Source organism: Grus americana, chromosome 6, assembly GCF_028858705.1.
Source record: "Grus americana isolate bGruAme1 chromosome 6, bGruAme1.mat, whole genome shotgun sequence".
NCBI classification, from domain to species: domain Eukaryota; kingdom Metazoa; phylum Chordata; class Aves; order Gruiformes; family Gruidae; genus Grus; species Grus americana.
Genome location: NC_072857.1, coordinates 27678378 through 27696821, shown reverse-complemented (window position 1 = coordinate 27696821; position 18444 = coordinate 27678378). Strand labels below are relative to the sequence as shown.

The 18444-nt window shown below is 40.9% G+C and overlaps 1 protein-coding gene across 8 annotated transcripts in view; it reads left to right on the top strand.

Annotated features, from left to right (window-relative positions):
* PIKFYVE (phosphoinositide kinase, FYVE-type zinc finger containing) overlaps positions 1–18444 on the top strand; it is a 68765-nt gene that overhangs the window by 33714 nt on the left and 16607 nt on the right. For all 8 annotated transcript variants that reach the window (XR_008577770.1, XM_054830802.1, XM_054830800.1 and 5 more), the window contains 14 exons: positions 1771–1900; positions 2251–2431; positions 3755–3829; positions 4490–4597; positions 6430–6570; positions 7270–7396; positions 8506–9692; positions 11134–11234; positions 12329–12400; positions 13981–14152; positions 15521–15699; positions 16183–16296; positions 17581–17689; positions 17802–17956. Coding sequence is in view for 7 of the 8 variants with exons in the window: in XM_054830802.1 (XP_054686777.1) it covers positions 1771–1900; positions 2251–2431; positions 3755–3829; positions 4490–4597; positions 6430–6570; positions 7270–7396; positions 8506–9692; positions 11134–11234; positions 12329–12400; positions 13981–14152; positions 15521–15699; positions 16183–16296; positions 17581–17689; positions 17802–17956 (2851 nt within the window). In the remaining variant the exon portion in view is untranslated. The remainder of the gene's footprint in view (positions 1–1770; positions 1901–2250; positions 2432–3754; positions 3830–4489; positions 4598–6429; positions 6571–7269; positions 7397–8505; positions 9693–11133; positions 11235–12328; positions 12401–13980; positions 14153–15520; positions 15700–16182; positions 16297–17580; positions 17690–17801; positions 17957–18444) is intronic.

Genomic DNA, 18444 nt, shown 5'->3' with positions numbered 1-18444 from the left:
TATGTAACAGAAACCGATTTTAACTTTCTGTGCAAGCAAATGAAGATGTGATATTAACTGCACTGCTTCTACAGAGTAGCTTAAAGCTTCATCTCTTAAATCTTTCTGGGTTTCCTGTCATTACCACCTCCACCACTACTACTTCTGAAATGAATGGCTGTTAGATGCAGTTGCGAGTTTTAAAACCCATGTGCCTTCCAATATTGTGGCCAGGTGCACCTGTGGGTTTTTTCTCTCCCAGTTAATGCTATTTACTGATTTTGGTGAGCTCGTAGGAGGAGGAAGTAAGGTGGAAACCCCAATGTCAGTGCAGCCAGAAGAACAGTCTTTGATTTAAACTGATGCTTAGTTTTTAACTGAGTTTTTGCAGGAGAAGAAAGGAAAGGGGAAAAACCAATGTAACTTTTGTTAATCTTCTACACAGCTGATGTTGGGTATGGAGCATCTAGTAGCAGTTAGTTGTTTTTAAAGAGTGGTTTTTTTCAGTAGTCCTGCTCAGATTACTCTTGTATAAGGATTTTGCAGTTGTATCGTGCACTCTGAGGATTTTTAAGCTTGAACTCTGAATGCTTATGTACTTGCTGATGAAAATTTATATGCTCCTAGCATAAATGACTTATAATATAGTCAGCCATTATAAGAATGGGGAAGTTTATAACTTCCATCTATAATATCATAATACCTGTGTGGGAAATAAGCTAGTAACTCTTTCAAAGCACAGAAAACTGTGCTGAAATAACCTCTATTCTTGGTACTGCAAAACAGAGAACAGTTCTAAGGAGTAACTATGCAATACAGTGATTGAAAGCGGCAGGCCCCCTCCAAGTGAGGACTGTGTTACACTGTTGAAACATGCTTTCTGTTTACAAAACCAGAAAGGGCCACAGATCATGCTGACATTTAGGATTTTAAAAAATTGTATTAAATGAAAACAGCCTTCATTGTTATCCTTTGTGTCGTAGCAGAGAGATACCTGTGCATATGATGGTTAGGTGGATGGAGGTGAGAAGATGTGCTGAGATCTTTTGAAAAGCTTGTACTGCTTTCTTGACAGAAGATCCTTAGAGAATTCTGTAGTATTAAATGCTGTGACGTAGGCTAGATGAACCAGCCTGCTGACAGCTCCCTCTGCACCTGAGCAGCAAAGAGGTGGTGTGTGGGATCAGGGCTGCAAATCACATAAAGGTTCAAAAGTCTGACGTGTGAATTGGTAGTATAGTGGGGTTTTTTTAAATACATTTAGGAGATGTGCTAAACAAGAGCTTTATCAAGATACTTTTGATAGTTGTGCTGCAGCCTGAATGAAATAACTAGATCTTTTAATGCCACTTATACGTAGATGTCTTCAAAGCAGCAGCTTTTTGTGGGTCAAATTAGTGCCTTTGACCAGTGTTCTAAGTCTCAAAGCCATTATGATTATTTATTATGAATATACATGATATTTTGAATTTGCTGCTTATTTATAGGCAAAACTGGCATGTTAGATTTTTTCTTGTGTTAACAAACTTGGTAACAATTCAATTCCAGAAGACAAAAGTCTGCTCTATACTGGCAGTACAAGAATTTTAGTAGCTCACTTTCTCATTTGTACACTCACCACTGTTACACTGTTTGCTACATCATGTTACCATGATGTCTAGCTCAAACTCAGTATTTCAAGAGACTTAGACTTATGTCTTTGAAACGAAAGGATTTACTAAGTAGCCTTTCAGAAAGACACAGGCATTCAACTGTGACCTTATATTAACAAGGTTTGTTTGTCTCTTACAGAGTCCTTATTCAACAGGAGGGTGGAGGAGAAGTCCAAAGAACTCTTTTTCACGCCTCTAGGCTGGCACCACAGCAATCTGGATCTGCTGAGAGAAGAAAATGGGGAGAAACAAGCCATGGAAAGGCTGCTGTAAGAAACATGTAGAAAAAGGAATTTGCATATCTTGAGTAACAATTCCTGAAGCCCCTCTATTCCACCAACTTTCAGTGGGACTTGATCTACAGTGGACAATGCAAGGAACTAATTTGCATTAAGAAAACAGGATTTTTACAGTATATTTTGATTGCTTTTTTTCCCTGTGATTTTTATATATTGAAGTACAGGACCAGAGTTGACTGTAGAACGTTCTAGGCAGCTGTTCCTTCAGAGGACTACCTGTACTGTAAATGTTAAGAAATTTACTTCTGAAATGTGACTTCAACTAATCACTACTCTGTATTTTTCTCAGGAGAAATCGATTTGTTTTGTCTTTTTCACAGGTCTGCTAATCACAACCACATGATGGCACTGCTTCAGCAGCTTTTGTACAATGAGTCCCTGTCACTGTCCTGGAGGGATATCATTGTACCTGTGGTCTGCCAGGTAGTTCAAACTGTACGACCTGATGTCAAGAACAGAGATGATGACATGGATATCCGCCAGTTTGTCCACATCAAAAAAGTAAGTTTCAAACAGCAAGGAAACAAAAGGATGCAGCTGCTGGCGGTACTCGTTTGAAGAGTCCCCTTCCCACTGCTTCCAGCATGTTCAGTGGTGTAATTGGCCAACATGGCCTTTGGATAAGGTGGGGTTCTAGAAGAAGTTGCGCAGAAGGAACTTTGCATCCTGTGAAAGGTGCTTTAATGCCCTGGAGCTGACCTCTTCTTTCAGGCTGTAGGCGGCAGAAGGTAGCAGAGAGCAACACCTCTGTAATGACTTGCTTCCTTTTTTGGTTTCTGCTTGTTTTGTGCTTGGATTGGAGATGTACTAAATGCTGGATAAGTAGCTTGCAGGACTCTGTGTAGCAATCTATTGCCCTGTAACTATCCATTATGGAGGTTTGAACTCCTCCCATGCCAAGTACAGAGACTTTCTTCAAGAGGAAAACTTAATTGTTATGGGATGGTGCTTCCAGTTCTGCCAGATGTGTTGACATTGTCAAACTGTAAGGCTGGAGTTGTGGCATGCAGAATTTCTACTGAGAGGCTGATGTGAAACTAACATCCAAGGAGCTAGTGTGACCGAGAATCAAAGGCTCGAGCTTATTTTTCTTTGGCAAAATTCATCTTGGAGGCCTCTTATTTGGAAGCATGTAAGATATGAGGAGAGCCGTATGGTTTTAGTGATAGCTCTGTGGCATCTCTTTAGGCAGCATCAGGTGTTGCTGCCTCTCCTGAAACTCCAGGTCAAAGAGCAGGTGTTCAGAGGTGAAAGCTCTTTGTAGCTGTCTGCTGTTTTCACATACTGATAACAGAAATATCCTCTGGAAAATATTTTTCAGAAACCTGTTTCATGTTGTTTGTTACTCCTGTGGTTGCTTGTGACTGTAGACACACCAGTCAAGTGTTTGATGTGTTCAAGTAGTAGGTACAGGTTTGGTTTTACCTTTGCTTTTTTTCTTCTATTTTCCTTTCCTTACAACTTGTTTGTTGTTAGTGGATGTAGCATGTGCAAAGGTGTATATATAATGCTCCCCATGGCCTGTAGAAGTTAGGTTCCCTTGTTATCTTCCAGAGTGTACCCAGTTTAATAAATATGCATCTGTTGGGAGGGGCATAGAGATCCTGGAACATAGTACTTGCTTTCATGTTGTCCTTTGTTTGCCAGACTTTAAAGGAAGAGAGTTGTGTGTCCAGCATGACTGTATCTGATCTTTCATCTGATAATTGAGGGTGTAGCTAAAGCTTGTGCATCAGCTACAATAGGTATTCTATGTATCAGGTTTACTGCATTAGAAGTTATGGGAGTGTTATGATGGTTCTAAAGTGTTCTTTGCTTTATTAGATCCCTGGTGGAAAGAAATTTGACTCCATGGTGGTGAATGGATTTGTTTGCACTAAGAATGTTGCACACAAAAAGGTAATGCAGGCTTGATTAATCCAGTGCTGGCTGTAGTGCATGCTGAGGAAACAAGTGTGCTGTGACTTCCTTTTTGTGTCCTGAAGCTTCTCTCACCACTCAGGAGGTTTGCAAGCTTTCTCTAGTTTGAGATCCTAAACAAGAATGGCTTTTAATACATTCCTTTTCCCAGCTGTTTTCTTTTAGCCCAGAGATTCTAGGCGGGGAAGCTTTCCTCATGCATGTATAGAAAACTTTCCATCCCTACCACCTCGGAAGGCATCTAATAATTCCCCAAAGTTTTAGCCAGAAAAAGGCATTTGTGGTTCTGATTTATGACAATATAATAAAGTGAACCTTTATATAAGGCAGAAGTTCAAGACAGAAGTTATCTGGATGGAGGCTCCAAAATGTATCAAGACTTTGAGGTTCTTGGGGGTGACTGAAGGAACCTGTAGCATTGCACTTTTACTGGACAGTAGCTGTGAAATTCCAACAACTGGGTGTAACATCTTCGTAAGAAGGAAGAATGTGTAGTTGGCTCTGTTGTGGGGAGGGATAGCTGAGACACTTGTTTTGGGAGGAAAAAACAATCAATCATAGGAAGTCTGTCTCTCTTTCTTGTATACTTTTTTCCTTTCCAGCTGTTTGTATTTTTAACTATTTTTGTATCTTTCTTAGATGAACTCTTGCTTAAAAAATCCTAAAATTCTTCTGCTGAAGTGCTCAATTGAGTACCTCTATCGAGAAGAAACAAAGTTTACCTGCATAGACCCTATAGTACTTCAGGTGAGAGCATGCTTTTATTCTTGGTTAAAATTACCTGATGTCTAGTGATTCAAACAAAATGATGATCAGAGCACATTTGATTTTTTTTTCCAGGGTGTAAGGTGGAGTTGAGTGAGTGGGATTGCATGGGAAAGAGAAAAATTTCCTCTTCTAGCAGCTAGCCAAGGCAACTGCTGCAGTAAACACAGTACAAACTTGTAGTCTTGTGCTGAGGGCTTTTGTCATCAAGTTATATGTATAGAGAGCAATCCTCAATTAAATACAGCATTTGAGAAAACATGTTTTATTTTTAATGATACACTGCGTAAGGAATATACGGTTCAGAATGTCAGAGCTGGGTGTGCTTTAGGTGCGGAAAGAAATAGTGGAAAAGTTAGTGTAGGTGAGCATTAGGTTGCACTTGTGTTATTTCTTGTCAGGCTTGAAAAAAAATGGGACAACCAGCAACATAATGAAGAGAAACACTACAAAATGTCAATTTGGAACAGGTGCCCTGCCCCTGTGAGAAGGGAGGTGCCTTAAGTATGAAAACACTGAAATGGATAGACCTTTTCTTTAACACACTGCATTCCTGTCTGAGAATCGGTCCTAAGGTGTTTACCAGGATACTCCTAACAAGAGTATTTGGTGCCCTACTGAGCTTGGCCCATAATGTTTCTGTATTTGACTCTCCTTAGCATGCATTTAAGACCACTCCTGTTTGGTGATTAATAGACAGAATTACAGGTATGAAAGCTTTAGCAATAAAGCTTGTCTCTGCCTAGTGAGTTGGTTTTCTAGTAAAAGCTTAAACTGAGACTGTCGTTTGACTGGGTGGGGTAGAAGTATCTACTATACTTCCTAAACATTGGTATCTGTGATTATTTCAGTGTCTGCTTCAGAACATGATCTGTAACTATTTGTGTATCAGCATTAAAGTCCTGTAGGACAGAAAATACTAGAGAAATACTAGTTCAATTGAAAAGGTTAGCTTCTAGCAAAAGCTTTATCTTTGTTACACTAACATGAATGCTTGTTCTCAGGAGCTGGCAAACTGCTTTTGTGCTATCTTTCTCTAGCGCAGAACTCTTAGGGCCTGACTGATGTGAGCTGCAATAACGCAACTGAGAATCCCTGGCTTGGGCAGCTGTATCCTCCCTCTAGCAGTGTAGGCCTTTAGCTCTGATAGAGTTGCAGCCTTGCTTTCTCTTTCTGTGCATGGTAGTAAAAGTATGCGTGGGATAGTGAGATGAAGCCAGAAGGTTGGCATCATTAGAAGAGCAATTTTGCAGCGCACAGCATTTGGGATCCCACTCCAGAAGCACTGTCCCTAAGTACAGATTTAGGGACTGAGGCTCTGTGTACAGACTTGTAGAGGCATAGAGCACTGGCATACTCTGCATGAATGAAAGCGTCTCTGAGTGCCAGCACTCAACACTAGCAAGTGTCTGAAGATGGAGAACATAACATGGCAAACAACTTTGGTTTAGGATGCTCTAATTCTAGCACTTTTTGAATGTTAAAGCCTTTTTCCATGTAAGGATGTAAGGTGCAAATATATATACATCTGTTTGGATTCTGCTGCAAGTCTCTTACTTTGGACTGTCATTGGACAATATCCTCATGTGCAATTAGTGCATGTAATGAATTACTGATAAACTGGGTGTTGTGGGGGTTGGGAAATGTGCACAATGGGCAGCTAATGGTGCTTTCTGGATAGCTGGTTTCCCTGTTTTATAAGAAAGGTCAGTATATAAATGAGAGAGAAAGTTGCAATAAGCATTTAAGGTTGTTTTTTTTTTTCTCAGATGGGTTTGCAGTAGTTAACTGCCATACTTTGTTCCTTTCTGCAGGAAAGGGAGTTCTTGAAGAACTATGTACAGCGAATAGTTGATGTCAGACCTAATTTGGTCCTTGTTGAGAAGACTGTGTCCCGAATTGCCCAGGACATGCTCTTAGAGCATGGTATCACTCTGGTCATCAATGTCAAGCCGGTGAGCATTTCCTGTCAGAGTCAGACTGGGTCTTGTGGTGGATCTCTGTAACTTTTCCTTGTAGAAAGCTGCCTGGAGAAAGCAGAATTGTCTTATTTTCTCCTCTAACCAAACCTTTTTCTAATGGTACTTCTCTTCCAAGAAGACAAGACAGGCAAACCTAGAGAGTAACTTCTTCCTCAGCTCTTCACAGCAACTCTGCTGTGCCCTTGCTTGGTAGGTCCTTGTACCCTGGCTTGGTTCTAGTTAACTATGACTCCTATTTCTAGCAAATCCTGCATGGGTTCTCAGTGATCCTCGGAGAGCCTCTCTGTCCCTGTGAGGCAGGGTACAGACAGCCAAACAGAGAGCTGCTGTGGGAGTTGGCTGAGCTCCTGATAGCCAGCACTGTGCTGACTCCACTGTACCTCCTGGAACTTTTTTCACTTGAACAGATCCAGATGTCACCAAGGAAGAGCACAATCTTACTTCTCACCAGAAATACTCACCCAACTGCTTTTCTGAGGTTCTTGTGTATTGTGGATATGTGTTTCTGTGACTGGGTTTAACCCAGAGTTTACATCTCAGTGAGAGGTTTCCTGGATCACAGTGGCGTGGTTTTTTGTTTTTGTTTTTTTTTTTTTTTTTTTTAAGAGCAAGCTAAGGATGCTAGTATCCTCTTTGCACTGTAAATTCTTACTCTTCTTTCCATTTTTACAGCAAGTATTAGACCGGGTGAGTCGAATGACCCAAGGAGACTTAGTGATGTCAATGGATCAGCTGTTGACCAAACCACGTTTGGGAACCTGTCATAAATTTTATATGCAAGTTTTTCAGTTGCCCAATGGTGAGTAAAGCTTGATGTGTTTTAACTTGTGTGTGTGAAAGGATAAATGCTTTGTTCCTCTTAACTAGATCTGAACTGTTGGGTGCCTTGTCTAATCAAGTATTATCCTTCCTACTCATTTTTCTTTGCTTCTGTTACATCTTGGAACTACAATGTTGTAGACACAAAAGCATGATCTTACTAAGATGAGGCACACTAGATTTTAATTAGGTTGGCTGCTTCTTTCCAAACTGTTTTTTCTCTTCCCACCACCCTGGACTTTGTCTAGTCTAACTTCCTGTTCAAAACAGGAAGGATTAATTTCAATGCAGGATCAGATTCCTCGGGGCTTTGTTAGCAAACTGTTGAAAATATTACAGAATGGAAATTTCATAGCCTGTCTGGGCACCTGTTCAGTTGTCTAACTATCCTCAGCATAAAGAGTTTTTCTACATAGAAACAGAATCATAGAACAGCCCAGGTTGGAAGGGACCTTGAAGGATCATCTGGTCCAACCTTAACATATCCAATCAAAGTTTGCCTTGTTGCAGTTAATGCACGCTCCCACATGTCCAGTTATTGTACACCTTTGAGAAATGAGGTTCCTTTTTCTCTGTAACCCCCTTTAGGCAATGGAAGCCTGCAAAGGAAGAAATGCTGCTTGACAGGTTATCGATGGTGCTGGCACACATAAATGCTGTTGATGTAAATCTTCATGGAGATGCAGTCTTTGTGTCTCTTCCCCTTCCCCATGGCCCCTTCCAGCCTTTAAATTGCACTCAAAATCTTGTAGGCTTTTGACTTGTAAGGATGAACAAATGTGCCTGAGAGGATAGTGGAGGTTTTTGCTTCACTGCTGCAGAGTATGCAGTGATCTTAGAACGTGCCGTTTAGGCCAACGTGTTCCATGTGGCCTTCGCTTGGACTTTATGAAGTTTTGTAGCAAATGCTTGTTTTGCTTGCAAAAATAAGTTCTTTGAGTATAGTGGTGTGAACTTCTGCAGCTGGATTGTGCTACCGATGCTCTTAGTTTCTGTTACAGTCTCCTCAATATGTGAGATACCTAAGATCAGGTTAACTGTAGTTGTCATTCTAACTCCTATGTTTTTGTTTGTTCATTTTTCTTCTAGATCAGACAAAAACCTTGATGTTCTTTGAAGGGTGTCCCCAGCACCTGGGTTGCACTATCAAGTTGTGTGGTGCTACAGAGTATGAGCTGGCCCGTGTGAAGGAGATCCTGATCTTCATGGTCTGTGTGGCTTATCATTCCCAGTTGGAAATATCTTTCCTTATGGATGAGTTTGCCATGCCCCCTACTCTGACCAAAAACACCTCCTTTCACTCCCTTATTGAGGAGCCAGGAGATGAAAACGAACAACAGAATCTCTTCAATGGTGAGGATTTCAGCACAGCAGTCAGAGACATTGAACTATCCTCTGAAAAGCTGCCTGTAATCTCTGAGTCAGTGTCCTCTGATGAGGTCAGGTTGCTTGAACAAAGGGTTTTATTTGAGAAAGGTGACCAAGAGAACAGTCAACTGGAAACAGCATCCTCAAAACAGCAAGAGCACCACAAAGCAGAGTCACCATTTCCAGTGTTCAACTCTGTACCTCCTGCAATACCTGAAACATCCCTGCTGCCCCTCCATGGCATGGACCAGCACTTGGTTGCTCTGCATAGCCAGACACCAGAGCCTCTTCAACAGGTAGATGATCTGCAAGAATCCAAGAGTCAGATGAGAGTCTTCAGAGACCCTCTCCAGGATGATACTGGTTTATATGTCACGGAAGAGGTAACTTCTTCTGAGGATCGTCTCAAGACTTACTCTGCAGCATTTAAGCAGGAGTTGAAAGATGTCATTCTCTGTATTTCTCCTGTAATGATGTTCCGTGAACCATTTCTTTTGACTGAAAAAGGCATGAGGTGCCCTGCCCGGGAATACTTCCCTGAGCAAGTTTATTGGTCTCCTCTCCTCAATAAGGAATACAAGGAGTTGGAGAGCAGAAGGAAGAGACAATTATTGCGGGATCTCTCCGGACTACAAGGGATGAATGGGAGTATCCAGGCCAAGGCTATCCAAATCTTGCCTTCTCATGAGTTGGTTAATACTAGAATAGCAGAACATCTAGGTGATAGCCAGAGCTTAGCCAGAATGCTGGCTGACTATCGGGCCAGAGGAGGGAGGATACTACAGAAAAGCACAGATCCTTTTGCCCAAAGTAAGGATGTGTCTAGTGTCCCTACTGGAAAAACTGGGAGCAGAATTGACGAGGATGAGAAGGGACTGGCTCAGAGTGAATCCTCATGGTCTCATAAGGTAAGATTCAAAGCTATGTTACTCAAAACCTAGGCTACACCAGTTTCTCCTGGTAATACAGAAGGTGTAGCGTCTCATATTAAAAGTTAAACCAGAGTTGGTGGATTTTTTTGTGGGTTGGTTTGTTTGTTTTTCTTGACTGGTTCAAAACAGTATTTTAGATTGCAGTGCTCTGGGCACTAAAGTCTATAACCAGGGACTATGTGGACATAAGAAAGCAGAACAAGTGACTGACTGCAAAATTTCCCTAGAAAAGGAAGAGGTGGTGAGACTCTGCTTTCTGAAAAATGCAGAATCGGCCAAGAATCAGTGTATTACATTGCCTGTTCAGCTCAGTTGTACGTGACTGATTTGTGAAAATGAATACATGGAAGGGCAGCAAACTTAAAGAAGTTTCTGAAACTGAGCTTTCTTGCTGCTTGTGCTGGTGATTTCTAAAAGCATAATATTTTCATCTTCAGAGGGCTTAATGTCCTGGAAACAGCAGTAGGCTGTAATTACATTAAAGTATTTGGCTGTTCATAAAAGTTTTGGGTGATCTGAAGAAATGTGAGAATCTCATAATGGAGAGGGGGAATCTTTGAAATTTCAAAGGCAGCAGTATGTGCTTATAATCAAAATATTTAAAGTTTTGGGAAACTGCTGTGAAAGTAACTAACTTGTATCTGAGAAGAAGGATCTTGGGAATTTCTTGAACTAGAAGCTGTTCAGGAGAAAAGTCTATGAACAAGAGTCACAGAACTGATCTCTTGAAATAGTCAAATATTTTGGTCCCTGGGCCAATCAGCCCTCAGGTTCATGAGCAGAAGTCACTTTTTAGTTGGTGCTTAAATCTAAATCTGTATAGCTTCACAGGCTATAATCTTACAAACTGTAAGACTAGCCCTTGCTCTGGATCAGGCTGGTTGATGCTGTTTTAAATTTATTCAGTGACCAAAGAAAAGTATTTGGTAACTTCATAGTTCTGTAGGGCGTGGAAGGGGAAACAACTCCGTTCCATCAGCAGCATGGTAAATCTCTTCACAGAGGACAGAAAGTTGGAAGTCTTTCTATAGCCTGAATGAGTAATTGAGGTATAATATATTGGCAGAGTTTTGATTCCAAGGTGTCCTAAACTGTACAGTTTGGAGACTCTGGATGTTTGTCTTGGGGCTCTTGTTGTTTTCTGTTTCCCTTAGCTTCCTTTCCACAGAAGCAAACACATGTGTGTGCACTGGTTTCATTTTGCATACTAGTTATGCTTTTCTCGAGATGGCAGTTGCCAATTATACATGGTACAAGTCTACCTGAAGCTCAGAGATAATGCAAGATTAATCTGTACAAAAGGAGCAAGCAGAGATTTGTCTGTAAATAAAACTACTAGAATAGATTTTTGTCATCGGGAGTTGTGTGTAGATGGAGGTGTCTGTAACAAGTAAATGAGTTGTTCTCTCTCTACCAGGTGGATTGCCTGAGCCCAGTAAACCATCAGAGGCTCTGTGTTCTCTTCAGTAGCTCTTCTGCTCAGTCCAGCAATGCTCCAAGTGCCTGTGTTAGCCCCTGGTATGAAAACTACTCCTCTACAGCTTGTATAATTGCTATCTTTTTTCCTAAGTCAAGGTCAGTGCTTGCCTCATAGTGGTATTTCTTTGAGGACTCCGTAGTAGGTTGTGCCCATCCTGTAACAGGTACTGTTGCCAAAATAGTTTTGTGTTGCCTGGTCAGGTGGATCTAGAGCAGTATCCCATAGCCTCTAATCCCCAAGGTATGAATGAGAAAGCCCAGCCTCAACCAGAATGCTTTAGTTGGTCCTTTCACTGCAGAGTAATGTGTGGGTGGGGGGTGGGGCACTGCATACAGTCTTGTGGGGAAGAGTTAGTTTATATAAACACAGAAGAATGGTCAAGCCCAAAAATAAGCCTTGAGAGAATCTTGGAATACATCTAGATTGCATTATCTGAGAGTGGCATTTGAATATATTGTTATCTTTCTCATATTATAGTCAGTGGTGTTAAGAGTTTTAACTGTATTTCCAGTTTAGGGGGCTGTAATTTGTTGTGTGCAACTTGTGACATGCTTCTAGCTCTACTAAACAGGACAGGTCTTTGTGTTTCATCGTCTATCTCAGGTGAAAATATAGAGATGGCTCTCTTAGAGGGAAGGGTCTAGAGTTGCTGTAAAAGCTTAGGAATTAACCAAAGGTGATGGTGAAAAGCTTGCTAAACAGTGACAATAAGAGGATGTGATATACTGATATTAGAGATGTCTGAATTGTGACTCTTAAACTGATACACACTTTAAGTGGCTTGGTCACCTCAGGTTCTGAGAAAATGAAAGATGCTAGTAAATCTTCTAGAAGAATAAGGTTTTCTTAAAGCTTTTTTCATCTTCTGGATATACCCTTTTTGTAACTGTTTAAATGTCAGTGTTTGAAGCTTCAAGCTGTCTAGACTGTGCCTAAATATTCTTGAATGTGATCTTCAAAAGTGCAGTTGAATTGTATTTAACGTTTAAACGCCAAGTTTAAAGTTGTTCTAGTAGGACTCTGATCTCATTATTAGCAAACTTGACAGCAACAATCTAGGAAGGGCAGTCAAGAGGAAAACAGCTAACAGTGGCAGCATCCACCCTCTAAAGCTTTTCTTTCTCTGCTTTAGGATTGTGACCATGGAGTTCTATGGGAAAAATGACCTGACTCTAGGGATTTTTCTGGAGCGCTACTGTTTCAGGTGAGGAGGAACTTATTCTAAATATCATTCTAAACAAAAGAAAAGCTTTTGATAGCTCTGCGAAGTTGACCTGCTGCCCTCTTCATAGACTCTACTTCCTGTGCCCTTAGGAGAACAGCATGCGAGTCTACAGAGCCAGTTGTGTCCTAGTAAAGCTTACCACTTAAATCTGCCACTCCCTTTGCTTTATTATCGTGCTTTAGTGAAAGAGGAACTGGATTTAAGAATTCACTTACTCATGCTCACTTCTTACAAGCAAATATATCCACTGCTTTCCCACTTTGGCCCTGTCCCTCTTATTTCCTTTAATGAGAAAGTCAAACAGATTATGAAACAAGACTTACAAGTTCATAAAGACAAATGTGTTCACTTAGTACCTTCTTGTAGCAATTAGGGCTCTATGGGCCTAGTTAAGAGTCTGAGCATGGATTCCAAACAGCTGTTTTTCAAGACAAGCAACTGTACTATTCACAGTTTTCTGAGGTTCCTATTTGAACTTTTATACGAGTTCTAGAAACACCCCCCCCTACTTCTTTAGTGTTATCTGAGGGTGTCAGAGTAAGGCTTTGTCATATTTGCAAGGTGGCTGATGTAAATCGTCTAGAACACTTTTAGCCCTGGCAAAGTACTGTGTAATTTATTTAATCTGACAGAGGTGCAAGTTGTTACGTTTCAGTAATAACCAGTACTACTAGATCCTCATACAGAGTCTCAGCAGGCTGTGAAGCTGGATAGGTAGCCTATGACTCCTCAAAAGCCAAGATTACTCTGTTCTCTCCATTGGCTACTTGCAGTAGCAAAATGCTCTTAATATTCTGCCTTCTCTGGAGGAAAAAGTATTTCTCCTTGTGCTGATCAATGAGGAGGAGGAGCTTAGCTGCTCACTTTTAAGTTAGTGTGTGCTAAAGTGAATGCTTCTCAATCTCCATAGCTTCAGTAATTTATTTTTTTTCATATAAGCAAGGAGGATCTGGGCTTTTTTAGGCTCTTTCTGTTTTTGAAGAATTCCCTATTTTTCACTTTGGTAGCTAAACAATTCAGTTTTTATTTTTCTGATGTCAGTCTCTCTTCTCTGACTTAAAAGAAACCCATCCAAAGAAAGGTCATGAGTTTTTCTGTTCAAAGAGAAACTCATCTCTTCCTTCAGGACCTGAAACACTACCATTTTGAAGGCTCTTTGACACATCTTTGGTCCTCAGTAGCCTTTGCTCTGGTACACTGCCAAAGTGGTCTTCTAATTTGGTGCCAGGCACTTCCAAGTGCTTGATCCATGTTTTGTGGACTATGTGGAATATGTTGGTAGAAAGTGATTAATTCAAAAAAGATTGTGATAGCAACCAGTATCCAGTCTGCTTTTAGGACCTATACAGTCATTGCTGGCAAGGGAACTTCCCTCCATGTTATTTCTAAATGAGTACAACTCACTCTGCAGAAACAGCCTTCACTAAAGGCTTAGGAAAATTTTACAGTAAAGATAAATAGTACAGTGATATGAAAAGGCATATTGGATATGTTGAATCAGTTCTTCAGCAGTGTCTAGCCTATGATCATTCATAAATATTTCCATTTCTCTCTATAAGGCCTTCCTACCAATGCCCCAGCATGTTCTGTGAAACACCAATGGTGCACCACATTCGTCGCTTTGTTCATGGGCAAGGCTGTGTGCAAATTGTGTTAAAGGAGCTGGACTCCCCTGTCCCTGGGTACCAGCACACCATTCTTACTTACTCCTGGTGCAGACTGTGCAAACAGGTAAGGATGTGGGCTTAAGAATCATTGCTATTCCAATCTAGTATTCCTGTTGTGACTGACCTTCTACAGAAGGGCAGCGTTTTTGAGAAAGTGCTCATCCCTGGAGCTATGGCTAAACTAACACAAAACCTGTTACTGATACAGATAGTCTCACCTACCTACGAATCCCTCTTGTAGAATTTGGGCTGTTGAGGGCGAAACATCTTGTGTGGGATAGTCCTGTTGGGAAGTGTTAAACCCAGCTCTGAGAGGATAGGTTTAAGTGGAGTCGATATATTGCTGGAAACTAATTTCTAACATATGGAAAAATTGGAGTTGCCCTCTTGGAGGTGAAGAGTATGGTCCCTTCCCTGCAGTGAATCAGTATGAGCATCAAGTGAGTTTACGTGTGGGGAAGGGCAGACACTGAGACCTATTGGCTTCGTAACTGGCTAAAACCACTTGGTATTCTTTGATCTGCTATGGACTGGACAGTCTGCATTGCATCAATGTGATGTCTAGACTTCCTTTAGTAGTCATTAGAAAGTAAGTAAAATATTAATTAGGGGAATGATAAATTGCTTTAAAAAAGACAAGATAGTAAGATTGTGTATTATTTGAAACTTGTTCTGTAATTTAGCTAAGAAAACATTACCAACTGGATACTCATCTCTAGCTAAACATTGTAAAACTTAAGAGCCTTCAAAGAGATGAGAGTAAAACTTAATTAGAAAAGATTCATGGAGTACCTGAAATGAAAAACATCTCAATTACTCATGTGGATGACTCAATTCACCTGTTTACACTGGCTTAAAGATGGGTGTTGGATTTAAAGATACCTGGAGGAAGTTAATGTCTTGCTGAAGGCAAGCCCTACGCTGCTGTGTATACACCTGTTCTATAACCTTTTATTTCTGTGTGCTCATGTAAACACTAATATGTTTGTGGCTATTAAGTATGTATAAAGCAGTGACTGCTCTGAGCTTTCAAGCACTGCTGAAATTGAAATACACTGCAGAGCAATACCAATGTACTTGTAGCTGAAGAATCACCAGGGAAAAAGTATATGATGAAACCACTGTTGCTGACTGGGTTGCTGGAAATTGTCTCTATGCAGAGAAATAGCATTCCCAAACAGAAGCTTCCATGAAGGATATGTTTGTACTCCCCCAGTTTAGCACCTGTCATCATCAACTAGCAGTTGTTGTTTATCCAATTTATTGTAACTATGGCCTGAGCTTTGCATAAATGTTATCTTTGCTGCTGTTCAGTATGTTTCAGGGTCATGGATGCTTCTGGTACTAGAAATACTAGGTTGCTGTCTAGGTTAGCCTGTCCTTAATCTTGGTTGAAGGATGAAGTTAAGATGCTTGGCTTTCAATTTTTCAGGTGACACCAGTTGTTCCCCTTTCCAATGATTCTTGGTCTATGTCTTTTGCAAAATACCTTGAGCTGAGATTCTATGGGCACCAGTACACTCGAAGGGCCAATGCAGAGCCTTGTGGTCATTCCATTCACCATGACTATCACCAGTATTTTTCCTATAATCAGATGGTGGCATCTTTCAGGTGAGGTCCACTGCTAAAAAGCTTTCTTCTCTCTCTAATGCTATATGAAGCATATAGCTCTAGTAAGGATTCATCAGGTCTGTCCTTCACTTTGATTAAAGCATGGGATAATGTAACTGCACTATAACCACAAGTGCACAATTGTGTGCTGGCTTGCAGAGGGCATTGCGGGTGCCATCACTGTCCTGCATGGGGTGGGCAGTGTTCCTAAGAATCGATGGCTCCAGTCCTTGATACAGAAGGGAAACACTTTCCCTGTCTAATCTTGAAAATGTTCAGAATTTTATTTTTGCAACATGACCTGTGGCTTTACTTTTTTGCCTAGGAGATAAATAAACAGGGTGTTATTGCTAGTAAAGTAACTAAAGCCCTGGACATGTTGACAGTGCCCCTTTACACATAAGGGCCACAAACCACAATATGGTGTAGAATTAGCACTATGTGGGGAGAGTCTTGTTAATAGCTGTCATATTGCCTTCTCAGCTACTCTCCAATCCGGCTGCTGGAAGTGTGTGTCCCCCTCCCCAAGATCTACATCAAACGGCAGGCTCCATCAAAAGTTACTATTTTGCAGGATCTCAAGGATTTCTCTCAAAAGTAAGCTTTGTTTTTAATACCTTCCTCAGCTTATTTGTATTTTGGACTTTTATTAGCAGAGCACAAAACCTTTTTTGCTAGCATAGATAAGACTTGCTAAATATTCATTATTTAATAGAAAAGTAATGGTTTTAAACACATTTATATGTGCATATACTTCTAAGGGAGGGTAGTATTGGAATCTTCTTTACTTTACCTGCTCTGTCTGTACTAATCTCTCCCCTTTTCATCTGGTGTCAGCTCAGCTTAAACATAGCCAGTAGAAACTAAGATTCTTCTCTTCTCCATCCCTGAATGTTGCACTGATATTTGAGTGATATAACATGTTTCTGACACTGAAAGTTGACCGTTAGGCGGTATCTGAAATGTCACCTCTTCTTACAAACTACCTTGTTAAGCACAGCTAAAATATTTCTAATTCCTCCCTGTAATACTAAAAATGTAACAGAGGAGGTGGTCCTAGAAGGCTTAATCTGAAAACTGCAGGTAACGCTTTGTATCCTTACCCTAACATTCCTTTTTGGAAGAACTGACCAAATTTAAATCCTGCCTTCAGCCCAGAAAAACTGCAAAGGAATTGCTCAGATCTGTTGTCTAGACAGAATTGTCTTTGTTATATTGGTCACATGGCAACTAAATTCTCTGGTGCGTAAAAGACATTGCCTTTGTTAGCTGTTGAATATAACAACAGCAGACAGTCTGGTACCTTCTTATAGTCTCAGGTAAATTACCATAAGCCTAGATACCTTCTAATCGTAAGAACAAAAAGGTGGGAGACAGGCATGATGGAAACTGTATTAAATCCAGCCTGACTGCTGTTCTGCCTGGTGGCAGCATTCCTGTATGGCTGATGTCTTGTGACTGCCTGACTTCAGAACCTGTGGAGCTTTGTTTAGAGCTGAAGTAGAGTTACTCACTCTGACTGTCTCTGAGCCCTTCTGGTGGAGGTGTAGCTTGCAGTCCCAGATTCTTCCTAAACACAGATGACACAACAATTCCCCTCTGCTAGTAATGTCTTTGTATTGCTCTCTGACAACTTCCACTGCTAAGAATAAGTTGTGAAGAGGAATGTCAGTGTATGTAACTCCTAGGTTTCTGCTACGCTGATGAATTTTTTTCCAACTTTCCCTGTAAATTCAGTGGGATGGCCTATTGTGCAGAAGACTGCCATATATTGTCTTTTGTATTCTTAAACGCTAATCTTAAACACATTCAGACTTTTATTAAAGAATGTTGAAGATGTCCAAGTAGTCACAGCGTAACTCTTTGTATCCCTGTCGACAGGGTGTCACAAGTGTATCTTGCTGTTGATGATCGCCTTGCCTCTCTGAAAACGGACACCTTCAGCAAAACGAGAGAAGAAAAGATGGAAGACCTCTTTGCCCAAAAGGAGGTAATGGACTGTTTCTCCATTGGCAGACCATAGGCTACAAAGTGTGTGGAGAAGCCACTGGGATCTAGTGTCATCTTTGGTCAGAGAACACTGACAGTTTTTCTTTTGGCAGATGGAAGAGGGGGAGTTTCGAAACTGGACTGAGAAAATCCAAGCAAGGCTGCTTTCATCATCATTAGACACACCTCAACAGCTGCAATCTGTTTTTGAGTCTCTGATAGCCAAAAAGCAAGGACTTTGTGAGATGCTACAAGCCTGGAATAATAGGTAAGAGGACACATGTTGGAATCATGAGCAATACTGGTACTGTGTTGGTTGTAGAAGGCAGGAGGTTCTTTTGTACTTTCCCTGTAGCGCAGTTGCTGTGTAGAGTGTGTTATGACAGCTTGTGCTGAATGTCCTCTACTGGTTAAGACCACAGAGCTCGTTGGTTGGAACAGAAAATCATCTGAGGCCAGATAATAAAAGTGTTGTGTTGTGGAGCACAACTTGCGTCTGAGAGAAGAAAGTTTTATTTGAATAAAGTCGGAAGAGAGGGAAAGAGGGGAGCATGGGAAAGCAATTAATTGGGTAAAATTATCTCAGAGGTGAAGAAAACGTTCTGATTTTGGCCATTCAAAACAAACATAGCTTTGGCATATGTTAGCAACCATCTGAGTTTGCAGTAAAGGCTTGTGAAGGCATGCTTGGCTGTATTCTAGCATGAAGAAACTTCATAACTTGTGCCTTTCACAGCTAATACCTGTAACCTAACT